This window comes from Cololabis saira, chromosome 1 (genome assembly GCF_033807715.1).
Source record: "Cololabis saira isolate AMF1-May2022 chromosome 1, fColSai1.1, whole genome shotgun sequence".
NCBI lineage: Eukaryota > Metazoa > Chordata > Actinopteri > Beloniformes > Belonidae > Cololabis > Cololabis saira.
The window spans coordinates 5894700-5917702 of NC_084587.1; the positions used below are offsets into that span (position 1 = coordinate 5894700).

Here is a 23003-nt window from a genome sequence, read left to right on the forward strand (position 1 = left end):
CTGCAGTACCAAAAAGCATTGCTGCAGTTGTTTTTAAGTATTTCAGGGCAGCTATGGATCACTCATGGGTGGGGGGTGTTGACCTGGTGCTTATGGGATGTGCTCTAGGCTCTAGACCCGTCCGGAGTTATGTCTCCCCCACGTACGCAAACTCAGCAACCATCTCAGCTCCTTCGATGTTGGTCTTGCTGATCCAGTTGGTAGTTGTTCACTTTTTCTTCACCTTTGCCGTCTTTGGCAGTTGGGAAACCAACCGCCACCAACTGGTGTGGAAAGGTATCTTGCAGACACCTTGCAGAAACCAAGTCCTCAACGTTCCTTATCGATTGTTTGTTCGGCCTTTGCCATCTCTGATGTGTCAGACCTTTGAAAACATTATATGTTCTCTGGATTGAGACAAACACATTGTACTTTTTGGTGTCAGCATTCATATTAGTGCAAAGCACCTGATAACGTCATAGACTGCCGACTTTTGCAATGCTAATAACGAGCATGTTGATGTTGGGACGATGATGTATTTCCAATATTGTGCAGCCCAAAGAAGGAAAGATGTCTCCCTGGAAACTGTCAACGATTGACATTGCTGCTTGAAAATGAATCATTTGATCAGTTAATTGGTTAACTCCCAGCCCTTGTGTGCATATTTGTGATTAGACTAGACTTTGAGGAGGCTGGAAAGCCTCTGACGGCCTCGTGTCCCAGAGCTCCTTAATACTCTCTGACAGGATCTGACACTAAGGGGTAACCGAGGCGAAACGCTGAATATCAAGGCTGAGGTTAAATGCTTCGCCGTTCGAAGAGAGTATTTCTGTTGCGGCAGCAATCTTGGAGCTTAGACGGAGACGAAAACAAGCCAGACGGATGCAGAAAGCAGGCTGAGAACAGCAGAGCCTCCCTGTTTGTGTTTGTCAGTCTCTTCTCAGCTGCACATCTTTCTCCTGCACTCGTTCCCTGAATCCCCTTTTTTTCCCCACCTTCTTTCCCATTTTCAGATTATCTACCACCCTCCAGTCCTTCTCCTGCTGACTCACTCTGAATCAGAGTGGCACTGCCGTCGATGCAGCCCATGTCAGTTCACGTGTCTGCTCGCTGAGATGTAGCACTCCTTCTCCGTAAAGCCTTCCCTCCCTTCCTTTCCTCAACACTTGTTTTGTTTGATTTGACAACAGAAAGAGGGTTGCCGTCCAACTAGTTACACAACAAGTATGCAACCGAAACGGCACCTTTTCAAAGCCCTTCTAAGCTGCGTGATTCCTTTTAATCTGGATGTGCTCGTGAGACATACCACGAAAGCTGTTCTTGAATGGAGGTTCTCAGATGAAATTTCCATTTATGGAAAGCCTTTGTGCGTAACTCTGTCACTGTTAAGGTGAGAAACCTACAACATGAATCGAAGTGGGTTGAAAATTCTCTGTATTCTTGGTTTTGGTTCACAAAGGAAACTCCAAGTCTGTTATGAGACGGGAGAGTAAACTTTTGTTAGAGACCAAAACAGTTTTGAGTAAGAACACAACATGTATTTGCAGAAAAATGGCAGTTCATGTTAACACGCAGGGCAATCGACCGTGTCAAAATACATTTTTAGGTTCATGACAACCCTCAATTGTGAATAAAGTTCCTACTTTAAAAACAAGATTATTTTAACTTTGTTTGTGTACAAAAAGTGTATAAAAAGGGCAGTTTGTAAAGGGATGTACTGATGTCACCCAAACTACTGTCCATTGATGCAAAAGGAGTAGTGCTCATGGCCTCTCCTAACTTTTGTCTATTTTGTCACAAGTACTGATCCAGGTATTTCAAAGCAGAGGCCAGGAACTGGTGTCCTTTTGCATCTATGGACAGCAGTTTGCATACACTTTACTAAATCGACTGGGTTTTTCTGTAGGCCCCTATCCACACTATCACAAAAGTATTTAAGGATTGGCAGAAGGTTATTTTAACGTAGGTTGATTGGCTTTACTCAAAACCGCTTTGATTCACCTGGTTTATTCCATACCGTCTACCAATAGACACGGGATTGTTTTAACTTTGGAAAACCTTAAAAATGACAAAAACATAGGGCCGGTCATATTATATATATAGTCTGCCAGAAAAAACGATTGATTATTTATTCAGATCTATAATGTTGTAAAACTTCAGCTTAGACAAAGGTTTTTTAGTGCTAACTGGAACATGGTTGACGGCCAATCTGACAGTTTTCGCCTCTGATGACTGGCAGATCGAACGCTGCGCTCCAATCACACGTCCCGCAGTAATTAGCTTCTGCCACTCAAGTTTCTTGTTTCCCACGTCAGCTTTTATCGTTGACGGGGGTACATTGGCAGTGGGTGCGAGTAGTGCGACAGTGTCTCAGAACAGGGGTTTGATTTATTGTGTGCGTCAAAACACTCGGCCAGAGTGACTCCAGTGACGGGAAAGAAAAGCTCGTAAATCTTGTTGAGTCGAACATAAAAACTCCTGGATCAGAAAACCTTCAATTGGTGGATTTCTTTTTCTCCACTTTTTGTTCCGCGTTGAAAGCTATGGAAAGCAACGTCTCTACAGTCTCGTCTCCTACTGCCGTTTCCTTGACCAAATTCGTCCGCCAGGCAGCGTCAGCTGGTTTTCAGCTGCAGTAGTCGGTTAGTTTTTATTTCCAGTGGGTTTTAGTTTTTCTGTTGATTTATAGCGCTTTAAATACAATCAAAATACATTTCAAATATTTTTTTACCCTTCCAGATATTGTTGGTCTTCCAAAACTAAACATTGAAATGTTCCTTGGAAATTTGGAGCACTGTTTATCTGAAATGTGCAGGTTTTACTGCAGCTCCTATATTTTTTTAAACCAAATCTTAAGTCTTTGGTAATACCAGACACATAAGTCTATCATCAGTCAATGACGACCACAAGCATCTCAGAAACATCCAGCCTTTTTCTTCCATTAAAAATAAGTGCTGTGTTTATTGTGGCATTTATCGGCAGCTACGTTGCATCAATTTAAACACAGCAGATCTGTCAGACACTCAAATGTGACGTAGAGTCCGGTCGTTTTTCAAAATAAGATACAAGCGGCCCGGACTGGTTTTTTAGCACTACATTGACCGGATTAACCGGAGACAGCGGATCTGTCAGACAAATGTGACATAGAGTCCGGTTGTTTTTCAAAATAAGATACTATGATCGGGCCCCAGCTGGTTTATCAGCACTACATTGACCGGATTAATCGGAGACAGCAGATCTTTCACAAATGTGACGTAGAGTAGAGGGTCCGGTTGTTTTTCAAAATAAGATACCAGCGGCCCAGACTGGTTTATCGGCAATACATTGACCGGATTAACCGGAGGAAATGGCTTATAAACAAAAAATTCAAAACATTTTAGAAAGATCAAGACATGGTAAGCGTAAAAAACATTTCACAAGCAGATTATCATGTGATCTTAAAACTTAAGGTGAACTCATAACCTCACAAATCCTGTTGAAAAGAAAGACTTGGAAGAAGATTTGCACAAATTAAAATTAGTGTTCCAGCTAGGGTTGCCACCCGTCCCGTAAAATACGGAATTGTCCTTTATTTGAGAAAAAAATGTTGCGTCCCGTATTGAACTAATACGGGACGCGATTTGTACCGTATTTTCATTAACTTTTACACCATATTCTAGTTGAATTATTGAAATAAATTAACTTTTACACCATATTCTAGTTGAATTATTGAAATAAATTAACTTTTACACCATATTCTAGTTGAATTATTGAAATAAGTAACTTTTACACCATATTCTAGTTGAATTATTGAAATAAGTAACTTTTACACCATATTCTAGTTGAATTATTGAAATAAATTTACTTTTACACCATATTCTGGTTGAATTATTGAAATAAATTAACTTTTACACCATATTCTAGTTGAATTATTGAAATAAATTAACTTTTACACCATATTCTTCACCTGTAGGCTATATTACATCTGGGCTGATGAGGACATACGTAGCATAGGAGGATATTTCAGTTACTAGTATGGTTGGCTGTCTGTACAGTCATGCAAGTTCAATGCTATTAAAGCACTTTAAACTTTAAATCAAAGCATTTTGTTTTTTCATATAAAATAAACACATTTTTATTCAGTTTAGAAGTTTAGGGGCTTTTTTGTGGCTCCTGCGCTGCTGAAATCAGGGCGTCCCTTATTTCTATTTCTGAAAGGTGGCAACCCTAGTTCCAGCACAACCCACAACTGAGGAACAGGGAATGCAGCACATTATTAGTTAAATGTCCTTGTTAAGAGTTAACTTGCAAAAAGACTTTAAATTCATTCCAGGATTAGTGATGGAAAGGTGCATTTTTCAGCTCTAGTTGTTTTCAGAACCGGCCACGACTCCCAGTTTGAAAACCTGATGTCTTGCTGCAGAGGATCCCTCCATCTTCATTTCAGTTACGCAATCAGGCAGCAGTATCTGGTTCTGCCTCAAACTGGGTCACTTCGTGTTGCATTCGTCCCACAGAGCCTTCTGTGTAAATCAAAACTCATCTCTTTCTCAGTTGCACTCTTCTCGTTCGGCTCGACTCGATCGTTTGGTATCACTCGGTTTTCTTTATCGTCCCTCAATCTTCCTCCAATTACTGCTGCAGGCGTTTTCTCCTTTTTTCAAAGAGACTACATTACTCCTTTGATTTCACCTCACTGCCCTCGCTCTCGTTTTAATGTTGTAAATTAATTTAAAATCCACAAATGAGGCAATTATGCTTTACTATTTAAACATAGCAGTCTCTGCCCGACTTTGTGATGTCAGAAAGGAAGGAATTGTTGGTGGATTTGTGAAATATCCAGCTGCATGTTTGCATCTTTCCCTCCATTTGTTCTCTTTCTATACAAACACACAGTAGCTGTGCTGAGAAAATACTGTGTGTTATTAATGGCCATGGTAACTAATACCTTAACAGCAATAACCGATGTACAGCAACTTGTGCATGCCTCTCTTTTGAGCACTTTAATCCCCTGCAGAATTGCTCAACAGCTGAAGTCTGAGGAACACAAGTCTCAGCGTTGGTAGTTTCAGGACTGTTTTTTAAAATGCTGTGATTTGTAATCGTATTCTAACTACACCTCCAATTAAACATCAAGCTTGAAAGATTTGTTTGCATAACTTTATATTAGAAGACAAATTGAGGGAAAACCGAATCAGCAATGAACGTTATTGCTAAAGATTTCTAGTTTGCAAAAAAAAAGCAACCCAGTCTCAGACAAAAATAGTTGGCTTTTGTATATAGCATGTAAAATATATGAGTAACCCGCCCTGACTATTTGTTGATGAAATCAGAAGCTACCATAGGCTACTATGAAGATCGATTGGCACAAGCCATTGCAGAAACGAGGGGGAAAAACAAATTTGTGAGTTGTGCTTTTATCTTTATGAAGATGGCACCGCTGACATGTTCGGTTTACGGCTGCGATGGCAACAAAGTCACTCTTTACTCTTCCACGGATCATTAAAGATGTTAAACTACAACTTAAATGGATTCAGTTTATTTAAAGGTATCACTTAGTACCATCTAGCGTAGCAGAGAGGACTTGGCCTCCACCCTCACATTAAACGTCTCAGATTGAGTCTTTGAAGGGTTGTTGGGCTAACTCTTAGTTATAGAGTGAGGAGCTCAGACATCCAGGAGGGGTTCAGAATGGCGTCACTCCTCCTCCACATTAAAAGAACCGAGTTAAGGACTCTGGACATATAATCAGGATGCCAACCAGTCCCTTCCACTTGAGCCATTTCAAAAATATCTCCCTGGTAGAGCTAGGTCTGGGGATCTCTGCTCAGGCCTGCTTTTGAATAAGGATCAGAAATGAATGGATGGATGTACAGACACTTGTTTATATGGAGCTAGAACAGTCTCATAATTCGCAAATGCACACACCATTTCACAAATGCACAGGACAAAATTCACAAATGCACACACAGATTCGCAAATGCACACACCGTTTCACAAATGCACAGGACAAGTTTCACAAATGCACAGGACAAAGTTCACAAATGCACACACCGATCCACAAATGCACAGGACAAGTTTCACAAATTCACACACCAATTCGCAAATGCACACACCGTTTCACAAATGCACACACCGATCCACAAATGCACAGGACAAGTTTCACAAATTCACACACCAATTCGCAAATGCACACACCGTTTCACAAATGCACAGGACAAGATTCGCAAATGCACACACCGATTCACAAATCCACACACCGATTCGCAAATGCACACACCGTTTCACAAATGCACAGGACAAGATTCGCAAATGCACACACAGATTCAAAAATCCACACACTGATTTGCAAATGCACACACCGATTCGCAAATGCACACACCGTTTCACAAATGCACAGGACAATTCACACGTGCGTAGGACAAGATATACAAATATATTTTTGATGCGCACACAAATATAACCTGATTTACAAACGTTTTTTTGTCTGTGAGCTGCGCTGGATTTGCGTGTGACTTTTGAGACTCCCCTGACGTGACTCGATTCACAAATAAGTTTTTTTTTAACACAGAAGGATCTGCAAACACTCAGATGTCTTCCTTTGTTTCAACCAATCATAAGAGTGCACCCCACGTGGGGGGCGATTTAAGTGTCTTTTTGAGAACGTGCACGTCGACGCGCCAAATGAACGCAGGATACGCGTGACGTCATCGATGCGTACGCGTTCTGAACTGCAAGCATAAATGTGCCTTTACTCGTAGGTGCAGCTCTGCGCACGAGACACTACTGATGACTCGGCGCCTGTGAATTAGCCGTCCTGATGGCTGGAAGCGGCTTGGTCGTTTCAACGTAAACTACAAGAACTGTCAGCATTGTAGAGTCCCGAGTCCAGGCCGACTCCCAAGTGTTGGGAGTCTGAGTCCAGTCCAATTATGCAGTGTTTAAATCCCATTTTAATCATATCTAATCGTGTTCTTGCAACATTTCAAACACACGACTCGCATAAATGCTAACTCATGTCTTTTCTGGTTACATGATAGCTAAATTAGCAACTAAATGATCTGCTTTGACTGCATGATTATAGACCTGTTCCCAGCAGTTTTGAACTTGCAAATGAACAGTTGTTTACTGAAAGGTCAGCTGCATGACTTGATAGTGGCTCCTGTCTACCGACAAACGGCCTCTGCTAATGTTAGCTGCACGAGTTGCAGCACAAAAGGGAGTTTTAACTCTCGTTCGTTACTCTGAGTTGCTAGTCAGAATGCAGGTAGTAGAAAAGTCCATGTCCAAGCTGGCAGGGCTTGAGTCTGCGTTGAGTCACGAATCCTTAAAATGAGGTGTTGAGTGGGAACTTAAAGGTCTGCTAGATGGTAATGGTGAAAAGCCAAAGTTAAAGCAAGGCAAATTTATTTGTATAGCACAATTCATGAACCAGGCAATTCAAAGTGCTTTACAGAAGCATAATGAATCATCACTGTTAAAGTTTTAATATTGTTGGAACGCAGGGGGGGTGTACCTTGACAGTTCTCTCCACTTTTTCCAATTTCCATCTCCATGTGACTTTGTATAATCAGCTCTTCGTGACAGTTAATCAATGGTTCATTTACATTTTGCATCGTTGTAGATCCGTATTCATTAAATAAAGAACGTATAGAATCCTGATCTTTTGAGGCCAGTTGAGGGTTTTTCATGGTTAAAACTTTCAAACGTACAATTCGGATGAGGACAGAGGAGTTTTTTTAGAGCGTAATAATCGCTGGAGTGGGACTATGAATACATTTCCACTTATTTGCTGTTGCACTGGAACAGGGAATAGAAGTTGAACCTGCTCCTCTCTCTTCTTTTATATAATCTCTCTCCCCTCGGCCACTAAAAGAACCCACAAGTACCCTCTTTATTTTTGTTTTCCATCCTTTTTCCTCCTCTTCGTCCACTCCTCCCACTTACATTTCTGTCGCTGCTGCAGTAGATGTAAATAATAGATGTTTTCACTCATCCTCCTTCCCCGTGAGTGAGCGTGGATGCACCTCCATCCCTCTGTGTTGCTTTGTCTTGTCATTTTTTCACGCTGCACTGTTTCCCTATGCGGAAAACCCGACCAGACGGATCATCTCTGTACGCACGCCCAAGCTGTCTGGACTCGTATATCTGGGTTGGTCTGCGTTTACGCGGTACATGTAGCACAGCTCACACGGTCAGGAAGATATAATTAATCTGTGGCATGTGAGGAATTGATCAGTTCAGGTGGAGGGTGTGATTTTGGAAAATACAGTATGAACACACGTGGACCCTAAATGACTCTGCACCCTTGCAAACTGCACTGTAAGGAAGACGATTTAGTTTATTTTTTTCAACAATTACAGTGTCAGGTTTTACATACAGGACTGTCTCAAAAAATTTGAATATTGTGATTTTATTTAAGGCAATTGCAAAAAAAAAAAAAAAGTCATACATTCTGGATTCATTACAAATCAACTGAAATATTGCAAGCCTTTTATTATTTGAATATTGCTGATCATGGTTTACAGCTTAAGAAAACTCAAATATCCTATCTCAAAAAATTTGAATATTCTGGGAATCTTAATCTTAAACTGTAAGCCATAATCAGCAATATTAAAATAATAAAAGGCTTGCAATATTTCAGTTGAGTTGTAATGAATCCAGAATGTATGACATTTTTGTTTTTTTTTAATTGCATTTCAGAAAATAAAGAACTTTATCACAATATTCTAATTTTCTGAGACAGTCCTGTACTTCACAAAGCAATTATTCTCATATCAATGTCCTTATTGTCCATTGGTGATGATGGTGTCCTCTTGCTGTGCACTATAATCTGTCCATTTTTCCTAAAATTGTATCTCTTGTAATCGTAGTTTGTCATTTTTTCCATTACAAATATTTCTTCCGCAGTGCTCGGGTTCCGCTTTATACCATAACCTTGTTGTTGCTTTTTTACTTGCTGATAGCAGAACTTTAACAAGATATGCATCCTCTTTTTGTATTATATCTTGTGTCAAATTTCCCAATTAAAGTATCTTACAAGATTTGGGAATCTCGTATCCTATTATTTTTCTTAAACCCCGCCATATTTTATCCCAATATCCTATTATCTTCTGGCAAGACCAGAATATCTGCATCTGGGCCACATCCTTGTGTCCACAGTGTCCAGCTCGGCTGCTGGTTACATACACTTTCCTTCCTAATGTTTGGAGTTATAAAAAATCTGACTATATTTTTCCAATTGAATTCTCTCCAGATCCTGGAGCTAGTGGCCCCGCACTGCGTTTTGTCTTCATCTCTCTATCTTCTTCGCTCACTTGGGAGGGAGGATGGAAGAGCAGGAAGGGAGTGATACCCTCTCTGTTATTAAAGTAGGTCAGATCCTGCAGGAACCGACATGGGGCAAATCAGAAATGTACAGTACTTTTATATCTTCATGAAACTAAAGCACATGCACAACGAAATGCATGTATAACATAGTACATTTGCTGAAAGTTTGGCTGATATAGGAAAAGAACAGATTCAATAATCTCCAAAGTAATACTGTATTTGACCCGGTCTTTGTACGTTTTGACCGTATAGAAAAGTAATTCTCTATTGACCTGGAAACAGGCATTGTGGCATAGAATTGTCAAATTGGTTCAATTCACTGTACGAATTGTTACAGATTACTTTTGTAATAGTGTATTTGACCCGGTCTTTGTACATTTTGACTGTAGAGAAACGTAATTCTCGTCAGTTGTGTGAAATAAGACCTGGAAACAGGCATTGTGGCATAGAATTGTCAAATTGGTTTAATTCACCATACGAATTATTACAGATTACTTTTGTAATACTGTATTTGACCCGGTCTTTGTACGTTTTAATTCTTGCCATTGTAAGAATGAGATGTACCTGCTGTACTCTACTGCCCTTACTTTACCTCTTTTCTTATAATTTTATTTCATTTTATCTGTTATTTATACGACGGAGTATTAGGGCCAAACAAAAAAACAAAAAAAGGAAATTACGAGAATAAAGTCATAATGTAATGAGAATAAAGTCGTAAAATTATGAGAATAAAGTCATAATATTACGAGAATAAAGTCGTAATATTACGAGAATAAAGTTGTAATATATTATAAATATATAAATATAACTGCACAAGATGCTCAATATTCTTCATTTTAACACAGGGAGAAGATGCTCTTCCTGTTAGAGTTCTCGTAAATTACCACTTTATTTTCATAATATTATGACTTTATTCTCATAAATTACCACTTTATTCATTACGACTTTATTCTCGTAATGTCACAACTTTATTCTCGGAATTTTACGACTTTATTCTCGGAATTTTACGACTTTATTCTCGTAATATTACGACTTTATTCTCATAATATTACGACTTTATTCTCATAATATTATGACTTTATTCTATTACGACTTTATTCTCACAACATTACGACTTTATTCTCGTAATGTTACGACTTTATTCTCGTAATGTTACGACTTTATTCTCGTAATTTTACGACTTTATTCTCGTAATATTACGACTTTATTCTCATAATATTATGACTTTATTCTATTACGACTTTATTCTCACAACATTACGACTTTATTCTCGTAATTTTACGACTTTATTCTCATTATATCATGACTTTATTCTCGTAATTTCCAATTTTTTTTTATCTTAGTTTGGCCCTAATACTCCGTCGTATATTTAAGTGTACTCTTAAATTAAATACTTATGATTTTTTAAAACCGCGCAAAGTTATGGATAAGCCCTGAGTGCAGGCATTGTGATGTAGAATTGTCAAATTGGTCTGATTCACCGTACAAATTGTTACAGATTACTTTTGTTGTTGTTAGTTAGTTAGTTAGTTTTATTTTGGTCCATTACTCAATCAAAACATGCACCACAGTAAAGCTGGATATATAAATAAATGAACCAAAAAAGGTGTAGACTGAAGCCGTAGCTTATATAATACCGTATTTGACCTGGTCTTTGCACGTTTTGACCGTATAGAAACGTAATTTTTCGTCAGTTGTGTGAAATAAGACCTGGAAACAGGGATTGTGGCATATTATTTTATTTGTTTTTTACTGTTTAATTGTGTCTTGCCGCTTTTAATGTTGATGAAAAGCACTTTGAAATACCTTGTGTTGAATTGTGCTATACAAATAAACTGCCTTTCCTTGCCAAAGGTTGGAATTCTGAGTATATTATAAATCATCAATGGTAGATTTGATCTGACCAAATGTTTGCTGGTTTTTTGAAATCGTACCCGCGAGGGTGTGAAGGAAAAAAGCCAGGCTTCAGGCGGCATCGCCGGCGTTCAAAGCCGCCGTTTGGCAGGGCCGCTCTGTTTCTGCTCAAGGGACCCGAGCAGCTCGGAGCAGTCTGTCAGCTCGTGTTTTAGCAGTTTAAAAACCCTCCAGGCTGCAAAGTGCAGGGCAAGTACTCGGAGACGTGTACTGGGTGATGTGCACAATTTTTATCGTTCTTATCAGAGCAGCTCAGAGTTTCTCGTTGAGAACAAAAACGCTTGTTAAAAAAACAAACATCTACACGTACAAACTGTCTGTCTGTTTAGTCGGAAAACCCTCAGCTCGCTGCCTGACTGATTATATCTGTCTGTTTTGACTATTTTAAATTACGCGTAGGTGTAGCGTGAATAATTGTTTGTCTCTCCCCGTCCCGTGCCTGCAGGGTTTGTGTCGGGAAGGGCGTCCGGTCTAAAATCAGGCCAAATCGATGGATTAAGCCGAGGGATTGATACATAATTTTTGTGTAGATGTAATTGATCTTTTAAAAACAAGTGCTCATTACGCCATATGTGGGAAACTTATTGTATAACGTATTGATTTAGTATACGGTTTCTATGTTTGATATCTATGCTGCCTCTATGCTGCCTCACCGCTCCCATACAGTATATCTGGAACTGGGACTAAAAGTCCATTGGCATGTGACCATCAGATGCTGGAGGGAGTATTTACCATTTTTTCCAGTTCAAATAAAATACCAATTAATATTGTATATCAGTATTCTGCCTTAAAGTAAAGGGATGTTATTTCTTTGCTGTGACAGTTGTGACATTATGACCAATGGCAGGTAATGAGAGTCAATGAGAGCCAATGCATTGTTCTGTTGAGAGAACCTGCATCCTGGCATTTAGCTCTCACCAACTAAACAAAACATTTCACAGACCAGTCAAACCCCCTATGCAAACATCATTCCATTACAGTGGCTGTGAGCCCCTTAACGAATCTTTTTCAGACTCTCTGAAGCTTTTATTGGGTTCCTAAAGTCCCCAGATACCGGTCTGATGAGGTCCTGATGGCATCTGTGGAAGCACCCCAGTATCCCCCCTCAAGGGACAAGGGGGATAAAAAATTGTTTGCTACACGTGGCGGATGATTTGGACCGGTGGCAAATTGGGACTCTTATTTGAAGTTTTACGGTATTGTTAACCTCTTAAAGGTATTCAATTCAATTCAATTCAATTTTATTTATATAGCGTCTATTGTGACATCATTTTTAACATGCTTTTAACACTATTAAAAGTCTTGGCCAACATCCCTCAAATGTGTCTAAAAAACTTCACTCCAGTACTCCATTTCTGGCTTTTTATGACGGTGTTTTTTTGCGCCGTGAAAAACGCTTCCTTTTCCCCCTTTCCTGTCAATCATTGCACCGCTCCTCCTCCCCACCTCCTCCAACCCAACTGCTACACACTTCTGCCGGCGTCTCCACACACACGCGCGCACACCACAAACACCCACACACACAGCCCAGACAGGGCGACTACAGCCCGGGGATGAAGTCCGTGGGACCAGAGGACTCGACTGGAAGTCGAGTCCTCTGGTCACGGACTTCTAACAGCGGCGTCGGAGAGTTAAGCCGGGAGCGACAGGCGAAGCATGCACGGAAAAGCAGCACGGCGAAGTAGTCCACCGCAAACAATCATAAAAATAAAAGCATGCAAGCAGCAGTGTCCCCTTATCTTAAGTCCAGTCAGTGGCCGCGGGTCTTCTTAGCAGTTGTCCTCCGGTGATGAGAAGAGAAGAGGCTCTAAACAGCTCCGTCTTAAGCCTCATTTATGGTTCCGCGTTAAATCGACGCAGAGCCTACGCCGTAGGGTTCAGCGTACGGTGCGCGTCGCCGCGTAACCCTACGCCGTAGGCTCTGCGTCGGTGTAACGCGGAACCATAAATCAGCCTTTATGGTGCGCTGGAGAGGAGAGGAGGCAGGGAGCTGGGTGGAGGGGGCGGTGATTTAGCGGGTTTATACGTAACGACCCGCCACCAAACCAGATGCGCCGTTTTTGCATAGTTATGCGGAAAATCCCAGAAAGCACACAATACACTGAATGTTAAAAGTTTGTTGTTTTTTGGGTGTAATTGATGTCAAGACACCCAACAAAACACAAAAAATCAAGAAAAATTTGTTTTTCATGTCACAATACCTTTAAGGCTGATTTATGGTTCTGCGTTGAACCAACGCAGAGCCTACGCCGTAGGGTACGCGGCTACGCGGGAGGTTCTACGTAGCCTACGCTGTAGCCTGACTTGCACCTCCCAAAATATGTAACTACGCGTCGCAGTGACACAGACCCAACGCAGGCCGAGAGGGCTGTGATTGGTTTGCTTGGTAGCAACGCATTACCGGTTCCGGTTCGTGAAGCGGTAGTGAAGTTTCAGCGCTCTTTTCTTCATGTGTGTGTGTGACAGAGAAGTGTGAAGGTTTCACGACGCCGTCACGGCAACGGCGTAGGCTCTGCGTTGGTTTAACGCAGAACCATAAATCAGGCTTTAGTGCCAGTACTCCAGGACACACTCAGGTGTTCTTCTTTGTCTAGACCGCGACAAGTTAAAGTTTTACGAGATTGTTTTACAGTTTGATGACAACCCTCATGCCCTCTTCATCCTGGTCACAGGCCTCTGGGCCCTATCTTTGGGCTAAAGGAGGCGTATTTCCTGGACAGGCCACCGTTCTCAGTGGATCTGGTTATCCTTTAACTGGGAGGTTGGTGGATCCATCCCTAGCGGTTTGAGGTGGTGAAGTGTCTTGGGGCAGGACACTAATCCCACATTGCCTCTATTGTGCTTTAAGGGGTATCGTTGTAGAAATCAGTGCATGTTTGTGTGCCTGAGTAACTGAGAAACGCACTGTAAAGTGCCTTGTAGAACCTGGATAAGGTTAAAGGGGTGCTTTTTAACCCTTGTACTGTCTTTGGGTCAAAATGACCTAATTCTCCTGTCCTTCTTTCCTCCTGCTCTCTGCTTCCTTCCTTCCTTCCTTCTTTACTCCCTTCCTTTCTTCTTTACTCCTTTCCTTCTTTCTTTTCTCCCCTCATACATTCCTTCCTTCTTTTCTCCCCTCATACATTCTTTCATTCTTTTCTCCCTCTCTCCCTTCCTTCATTCCTTCCTTCTTTCCTTCCTTTTTTTTTCCTTCCTTCCTTCCTTCCTTCCTTCATTTTTCCCTTCCTTCCTTCTTTCCTTCCTTCTTTCCTTCCTTCCTTCCTTCTTTTTTCCTTTCCTCCCTTCCTTCCTTCCTTCTTTTTTCCTTTCCTCCCTTCCTTCCTTCCTTCCTTCTTTCCTTCCTTCCTTCTTTTTTCCTTTCCTCCCTTCCTTCCTTCCTTCTTTTTTCCTTTCCTTCCTTCCTTCCTTCCTTCATTTTCCCTCCCTTCCTTCCTTCCTTCCTTCTTTCCTCCCTTTCTTCTTTCCTTCCTTCCTTCTTTTTTCCTTTCCTCCCTTCCTTCTTTCCTTCCTTCTTTTTTCCCTACCTTCCTTCCTTCCTTTCTCCCATCCATCCTTCCTTCCTTCCTCCCTTCCTTCGTTTCTCCCTTCCTTACTACTTCCTTTCCTTCTTTTCATTCTTCCTTCCTTTCCTCCCTTCCTTCCTTCCTTCTTTTTCCCTTCCTCCCTTCCTTCCTTCCTTCCTTCCTTCCTTCCTTCCTTCCTTCCTTTCTCCCTTCCTTCCTTCCTTCCTTCCTTCCTTCCTTCCTTCCTTCCTCCCTTCTTCCCTTCCTTCCTTTCTCCCGTCCTTCCTTCCTTCCTTCCTTCCTTCCTTCCTTCCTTCCTTCCTTCCTTCTTTCCTCCCTTCTTCCCTTCCTCCTTCCTTGACCTGACGACAGCACAAGGGTTAAGTGTAAGACCATTTCCGGTCCGTCTGAGAACCACACGAAGACAAACAGACGTTCACTCGTTCCGACGGCACTCAAGCCATGATTTTCAACTGTGGGAGGAAACTGGAACTCAGGAACGGGAAGACCATTTAAAACTGTACAGAACGCTCCAGGTGGAACTGGAAACAATACCGCTGAGAACTTCCATTTCAGTCTTTTTTTTTCTCAATTTCATCACAATTTAATCAAATCAATGCCACTTTAGTCCATTCCTGTTCAGCTTGGGAGCAGTTTGATATTTTCTCAGATGGTTACTATGAAAATCTCATCCGGCTGTGTCTGTTCCCACCACACACTGTTTCTCTCTCGGCTGCTGGAAGGAATGCTAAAGAGACCTTTATCCTTTGTTTTATCCACCGTGACTCAGCCCCAGACCCCCATGGTGGTCCTTTGTAACGAGACAGAGCCGCTTTCTGTCAGAAAAAATGCACCTTTGCAAACATGTTGGTTGTGTGAACATACAAATGATATATTAACTACCAATTTGTGAAAATATTAAACACTGAACAGATTTTTGCAGCAGTGTGTTGGGCATAAATCCCAGAAATGGCTGTTAAATGGATTACTTGTTTTCTTAATAGAAAAAAAACTTCAAATTAACCTCAGGGTTAAAACAAAACAACAAAAAAACGTTTCATCCAGTTTCTTTTCTCATTCATTTTCTAATTTTTACTATCCAGAGAATGAGACTTTTTTTAGGACCAGATGGGTAAATTCTCATGTTTGATGATTTGCATTTCAAACTAATTTAATTAACTAATTTTAATTTTGCACATTGTGGCTTTCTTTCCTTTTTTTTTAGCTGCTGCACCGTAAGGCATTTGGAGGATGACAATTTTGATCCTGTATTGTGTTGCACATGTCATAATTGACAAAAAAAACTTGACTTGACTTGACTTAAGGACATCTGAAAATATTTTTAACACAAAAATGAGGCAATCTGGATATTTTTCTCATTTTCACGCCGACCATTGCAATTAAATAATTTAGATTTTTGGATTAAAACTTCTTGTTAAAGAGTAAAATTCACATTTCTGTGTGTGAGAGGAAAAGTATCTTGTGTAATCCTTATTTAATCCTTGATTAATCCTTGATTTTTTTTAACTGCGGTGATGTTTAAGGCTAATCGTACTTTCCTAAATCGACTTTCCTACTTTTCTTTTCCTACATCTTTCACACTTTCATACCCCAACAGTAAACTCTCATCATTCTGGGTGTTTTTTGGGTCCTATTTCTTTGCCTTACCTTAAAAATGAAGTAATCGGGATATTTTCTAACTTTTTTTGTCATTTTCACGCCTACCTTTGAGTATGTACCTAAGAAAAAAAATTGAAATAATTTAGATTTTTAGATTTAAACTTATTGTTAAAGTTGTTGCCATCAGTTTGTGGTTTTAAAAGAGTAAAATTCACATTTCTGTGTGTGAGAGGGGGAAAGTACTTGTTTAATCCTTCATTAATCCTTGATTAGTGTGCGTGACGTTTGAGGCTAATCAGACTTTTCTAAATCTACTTTCCTACCTTTTTATTTTCCTGTCTTGCATCTCTCACATACGACGGAGTATTAGGGCCAAACTAAGACAAAAAACATTGGAAATTACGAGAATAAAGTCATAATATTATCAGAATAAAGTCGTAAAATTACGAGAATAAAGTCGTAATGTTGCGAGAATAAAGTCTTAATAGAATAAAGTCGTAAAATTACGAGAATAAAGTCGTAACATTACGAGAATAAAGTCGTAAAATTACGAGAATAAAGTCGTAATATTATGAGAATATAATTTATGAGAACTCTAACAGGAAGAGCTTCTTCTCCCTGTGTTAAAATGAGGAATATTGAGCATCTTGTTATATAAGTTATATTTATATATTTATAATATATTACGACTTTATTCTCGTAATATTATGACTTTATTCTCGTAATTTTACGACTTTATTCTCATTACATTATGACTTTATTCTCGTAATTTCCTTTTTTTGTTTTTTTGTTTGGCCCTAATACTCCGTCGTACTCACACTCCCGTTTCATACCTCAACAGTAAACTCCTGCCATGTTTGTATTTCTTTCCCTTATCTGTTACCCATTTTCCTATCGTCCACGCGTATCTGTTGCTTTAACTCCCCGTCCTCGGCCACGGCCCACGCCGCTGCTCCTGCTGCTCTGGCCGGCTCCATCCCCTCCCCCAGTCACGCTCTCCAGTGTTTCAGTTGTTCAGTCATGCTGAGATAAGGCCGCGTTCTCCGTGGCTTTAGACCAGATTTCAGCTGTTTCGTGGGGAGTGAGACTACCCAGAGTGACCCCTGACCTCTGGCCCACTTTCACCCCCGGAGCCCTGCAGACCCCCCACGTGAGGTTGGGATTATTCCCACAGTGCAGGAAGGAGGTCTCTCTTAAAACTGAATTAATCACAAAGTTTCCCCCCATAGTAATCGCTGCTTAAGAATTTGATGTTACTTAATATCATCACTAATGCTAATGGTGTTGTTTATTTTACAGAAGAGAGCAGTAAGGATCATACATAAAAAGGAGGCAAGAGAACACACCAATGGACTTTTTATCAATGCAGGATTAATTAAACTTAAAGATATTATTGAGTTACAGACTTTATTGGTTATGTTCAAGGCAAAAAGCAGAATATTGCCTGAAAATATACGTTTTTTTGTGTTTAGTTCAGAAGATAAGAACCATAGGAGGAAATTTGATTTTAAACATCCGTTTGCACGCACCACTTTAAAACAAATGTGTATTTCAGTATGTGGTGTAAATTATGGAACTCCTTAACAACTGATTTAAAGGATTGTAAAAATATTCATCAGTTCAAGAAATTGTATAAAGACCACACAATTAGACAATATGAATTTAACGGGTAAAATATATTTTGTTGTTTTTGTTTTTATATTGTTGGTGAGTTAGTGTGTATGTTTTCTTATTTTTTTGTTTTGTTTTTTCATTATTTCTTTTTTTTTGGTATTATATAAGTAGTTATTGTTGAACAGACGGACAGACCATCTTCATACGAATTGTTTTATTTTTTTTGAGAAAGGGGCTTGGTATATAAGGCTTTCTTCTTCTTGCCCCTTTTCCATCATGGAATGGAACATGTGTGAACTATTTCCATGATATGGAATAAATAAAAATGAAATGAAAAAAAAAAATGAAATATACATTTAAAAGATTTTATGCTTTTTAAAATACTTATTTTTTTTATTATTTAGATTAATAAACTCTGAAGTCACCATTTAAAATAATCTAATCAGTCCAAATTAGTGTTTCCACTTGGTGTCAGAGAAGATTTCATGCATCCGTGTTCACTGAGCAAGTGCACAGGAATGAAAATACAGGACTGTCTCAGAAAATTAGAATATTGTGATAAAGTTCTTTATTTTCTGTAATGCAATTTAATAAAAAAACAAAAATGTCATACATTCTGGATTCATTACAAATCAACTGAAATATTGCAAGCCTTTTATTATTTTAATATTGATGATCATGGCTTACAGTTTAAGAAAACTCAAATATCCTATCTCAAAAAATTAGAATATTCTGGGAATCTTAATCTTAAACTGTAAGCCATAATCAGCAATATTAAAATAATAAAAGGCTTGCAATATTTCAGTTGATTTGTAATGAATCCAGAATGTATGACATTTTTGCATTACAGAAAATAAAGGACTTTATCACAATATTCTAATTTTCTGAGACATCCTGTATAAACAGGGTGTGAATAGCTCAGCTGGTCGGGGCTTGCTATTTGTACTCTGGTGCAAATAGTCACTCTGTTACTATTTCCATGTAAACTCGAAGGAAAAAGGGTTAATTCAGAATTTTTTAATTCGGAATAATACATTCCTAATCATGTAACATTGTAGCATTTTTGTTTTTTTAATTGCATTAAAGAAAATGAAGAACTTTATCACAATATTCTAATTTTCTGAGACAGTCCTGTACATTTAAAAGATTTTATGCTTTTTAGAATTTAGATTAATTAACTCTGAAGTCACCATTTAAAAATATAATCAATCCAAATTAGTGTTTCCACTCGGTGTCAGGGGAGATCTCATGCATCCGTGTTCACTGAGCTAGTGCACAGCAATGAAAATAGGCTGAAAACAAGAAAAATAACAACTGTGATGGATTAGAAGTCATTATTGGTCAGTTCCCACGCTCTGTGGTTGTTCAGGGCCATAAATGCTAACGGGGGGACCACACGATCGAAATGGCCCCAACTGGGGTTCAGTTACATTTATTTAACACATAATCCACAAAACCCTCAAGATTTGTTAGGTCAGTTGTCCATCTCTATTGTATGTGGCTGTTCATTGTTGGTCCTCTTTCAGGATACAAATGAACCCTTTTTAAGGCCCAGGTATCGAAACTGGTTTCAGAAAGATGGAACATCTCTAGGTATAGGCTTGATGAATCAGGGACAGGTATGTCATGAACTGAAAGAAGAAAACATTTTTTTTTTTTATTATTTACAATTGCAAACATAACAATGATAAAAAAAACTTCACATTATGCAAATTCACGTCGAATTATAACATATAAAGAGTACAACTCAAATAAAAAACAAAACAAAAAGCACAACACATTACAAACAGCCAGGGGGGATGAAATTATAACAGAAAGCCAAAACATTTACATACATTTATGGTTTTGATTGCCTTTGAATTATTAGAAAACTTAATAGAGTCCAGATACTGTTTTAGTTCACAATGAAAAGTTTAAAAAAAAAAGGGTTTTTTGCGTAAGAATTTAGATTTGTGGATGTGGAATTTTGCGAGAATAATTAACAAATTAATAATAAACGTTTCCTTTGGCTTTGTTCTAATTGTTACATGGTCAAAAACACCAAACAACACATCCTTCCAAAATAAAATCAAATCAATATCAATTCTTTCAGACACAAAATTACACATATCACTCCAAAAAGTTTGAACAATGGGGCACAGCCAGAATAAGTGAGTCATTGTTTCCGAATTTGCAGAGCAAAAAGTATGAAAGAAGAAAACATGACACCAACTCATACAATTGACCCTTTTCCAGCCTTCTGATTGGTCCCTAACTGACCAATCAGAAAAATCATCTTCCGCTGCTACATCCACGTCAGAATAACCGGTTGGACAAAACAGCCGTCTCTCTCGTTCACATCAATGAAAAAAGCATTGTTTTTACTTGCCTTGTATCAATATTTAAATCACTGGATTATTTTATAAAACTTTGTATTAGTAAAAGGAATACTTGAGGAGCAAACTGCACACAGTCGTGAGGCTGCAGCGTATTTTTTATCCCCAAACTGCCAAAACAAAGTCGGCTCGGCAGCATGCTACAACACATAGCTACAACCGCGGAAACGTTTGTTTATGTTAAAAGGTTAAGCGGTGTGCTCAGCGCACAGGTAAAAGTGACACCTGTTACCCAGAGAGAATCACAGGAATACTTTTCATCCCAAATCCAACAGTAAATAATGAAAAAGCTATGTGGACGGCCAAACCTTCCACCATGTTATCAGCTAAACTCATCAAAAGATCTCCTCAGTTTTCTTTAAATTACACGGTACCTGAAGTACTTTTTATTTATATCTAGTTGCTGTTGATTTTCTTTGGTACTTTAATTAAAAATAAAGCGATGTAAAACCCCGCTTTTGCAATGGGAGTGGACGGGAGAGACGACAGTTTTGTCCGACCTAGCAACGGGGGCGGGGCTTGACTAAGTGGTGAATTACACAACCGTTCCTAAAGGCTCCCGGTAAAGCGGATCAAAGTGTTTCTTTTCAAGGGTCAAACCTGCTGGTCCATAAAATACATAATTTAATATGCTAAAGCTCACTTTACCATAATCTGTGCTGTTATTTAATGCACTATAAAAAGTTAGACAGGGTAAGCAATTTCTAGATGACATCATTTAACCCTTGTACTGTCTTCGGGTCAAAATGACCTAATTCTCCTCCCTCCCTCCCTCCTTCCTTCCTTCCTTCCTTCCTTCCTTCCTTCCTTCCTTCCTTCCTTCCTTCCTTCCTTCCTTCCTTCCTTCCTTCCTTCCTTCCTTCCTTCCTTCCTTCCTTCCTTCCTTCCTTCCTTCCTTCCTTCCTTCCTTCTTTCCTTCCTTCTTTTCTCCCTTCCTTCCTTCTTTCCTTCTTTTCATTCTTCCTCCCTTCCTTCTTTCCTTCCTTCCTTCCTTCCTTCCTTCCTTCCTTCCTTCCTTCCTTCCTTCCTTCCTTCCTTCCTTCCTTCCTTCTTTCCTTCCTTCCTTCCTTCCTTCCTTCCTTCTTTTCTCCCTTCCTTCCTTCTTTTCCCCCTTCCTTCCTTCTTTCCTTCTTTTCATTCTTCCTCCCTTCCTTCTTTCCTTCCTTCCTTCCTTCCTTCCTTCCTTCCTTCCTTCCTTCCTTCCTTCCTTCCTTCCTTCCTTCCTTCTTTCCTTCCTTCCTTCCTTCCTTCCTTCCTTCCTTCCTTCCTTCCTTCCTTCTTTTCTCCCTTCCTTCCTTCTTTCCTTCCTTCCTTCCTTCCATCCTTCTTTTCTCCCTTCCTTCCTTCTTTCCTTCCTTCCTTCCTTCCTTCCTTCCTTCCTTCTTTGTTCCCTTCCTTCCTTCCTTCTTTCCTCCCTTCCTTCTTTCCTTCCTTCCTCCCTACCTTCTTTTCTCTTTTCATTCGTTCTCCTTTCCTTCTTTTCTCCTTTCCTTCTTTTCTCCCTCCCTTCCTTCCTTCCTTCCTTCCTTCCTTCCTTCCTTCCTTCCTTCCTTCCTTCCTTCCTTCCTTCTTTTCTCCCTTCTTTTCTCCATTCTTCTCTTCCTCCTTCCTTGACCCGAACACAGCACAAGGGTTAAAGTGTTATTTGAAACAAAACGGCTCCCCTGAAAATCACAAAACATGTTTTAAATGGAGATCCCTGCTACGTCTTGTGAGATGTTTGTTTATACACCTCCATGTTATATATATATATGTTTGTTTATGCACCTCCATGTTTCCCCACGTCTTCATCTCCACCTTTCATCTGTTCCTTCCTCCAGGCTGGTGAGGCGGAGCGGGTTCGTCCGGTCATCATGTGCACTCGGGCTCATCCTGACCCCGTCCCTGAGTGCCAGCTGTTCCCTGGAGAGGTGGAGGAGGTGGAGGAGGAGGTGGAGGACGAGAGCCGGGAGAGGGAATCGGACCGAGACAGCGCCGTGGAAAGCACCCAGGGCTCGGACACCTCGGACGGGCTCACCAGACTTGGAGACAAGGAAGACACGCTGGGAGTTCTGTTCTTCCCCGGGGAGAAGTGAGCGCCGGTCACTTCCTAATGTTTCTGAAGTCCTTCGACCGGCCGATGGAAGATCTCCATCCAAACATCTTGATGCTCCTTTTCCACAGGTGTGGTCCAACTTGTATCTCTGTAACTTCGGACCTGTCGACGCGTTCCTCGGCCTCTCTGAACGAGGAACAGTTTGAGGACTACGGCGAGGGGGAGGAGCCAGACTACACTCCCAGCAGCCCCTGCCCGGAGGACGAGACTCGCACCAACGGCTACTCCGACCTCGGCTCCTCCGTGCCATCCAGGTAGGCGAGCGCTAAAGTTAAAGCTAAAGCGTCAATCGTGCTGATTTGTAAAACGCTTGAAATTACTTTAGCTACGTTACAACTTTGGGCTTCTGTTCCAAAAAGTTTGAACTTATTTAATCATTTTCACACAGTCAGAACATTTACATGTACTAACAGAAAGTCGAATTGTTGCCTTAATCCGGCCGATATCGATATCGAAGTTTTAACAGACATTTTTACACCTTCGTCGGGCTGTAGTGGAACCAAACTGAAGTTCTTCTGAAGATCCAGTTTTTAGTGCCTGATATTGCGTCCTAATCTGAGTTATTCCAGGAATGAAGGACCTAAAGAATAGACT

At 40.1% G+C, this 23003-nt stretch overlaps 1 protein-coding gene across 4 annotated transcripts in view; it reads left to right on the forward strand.

Moving 5' to 3' along the window:
- rab11fip4b (RAB11 family interacting protein 4 (class II) b) overlaps nucleotides 1-23003 on the forward strand; it is a 112529-nt gene that overhangs the window by 54883 nt on the left and 34643 nt on the right. For all 4 annotated transcript variants that reach the window (XM_061732187.1, XM_061732273.1, XM_061732007.1 and 1 more), the window contains exons 2-3: nucleotides 22135-22385; nucleotides 22478-22663. In XM_061732187.1, coding sequence (XP_061588171.1) covers nucleotides 22168-22385; nucleotides 22478-22663 — 404 coding nt within the window. In that variant the 5' untranslated portion in view covers nucleotides 22135-22167. The remainder of the gene's footprint in view (nucleotides 1-22134; nucleotides 22386-22477; nucleotides 22664-23003) is intronic.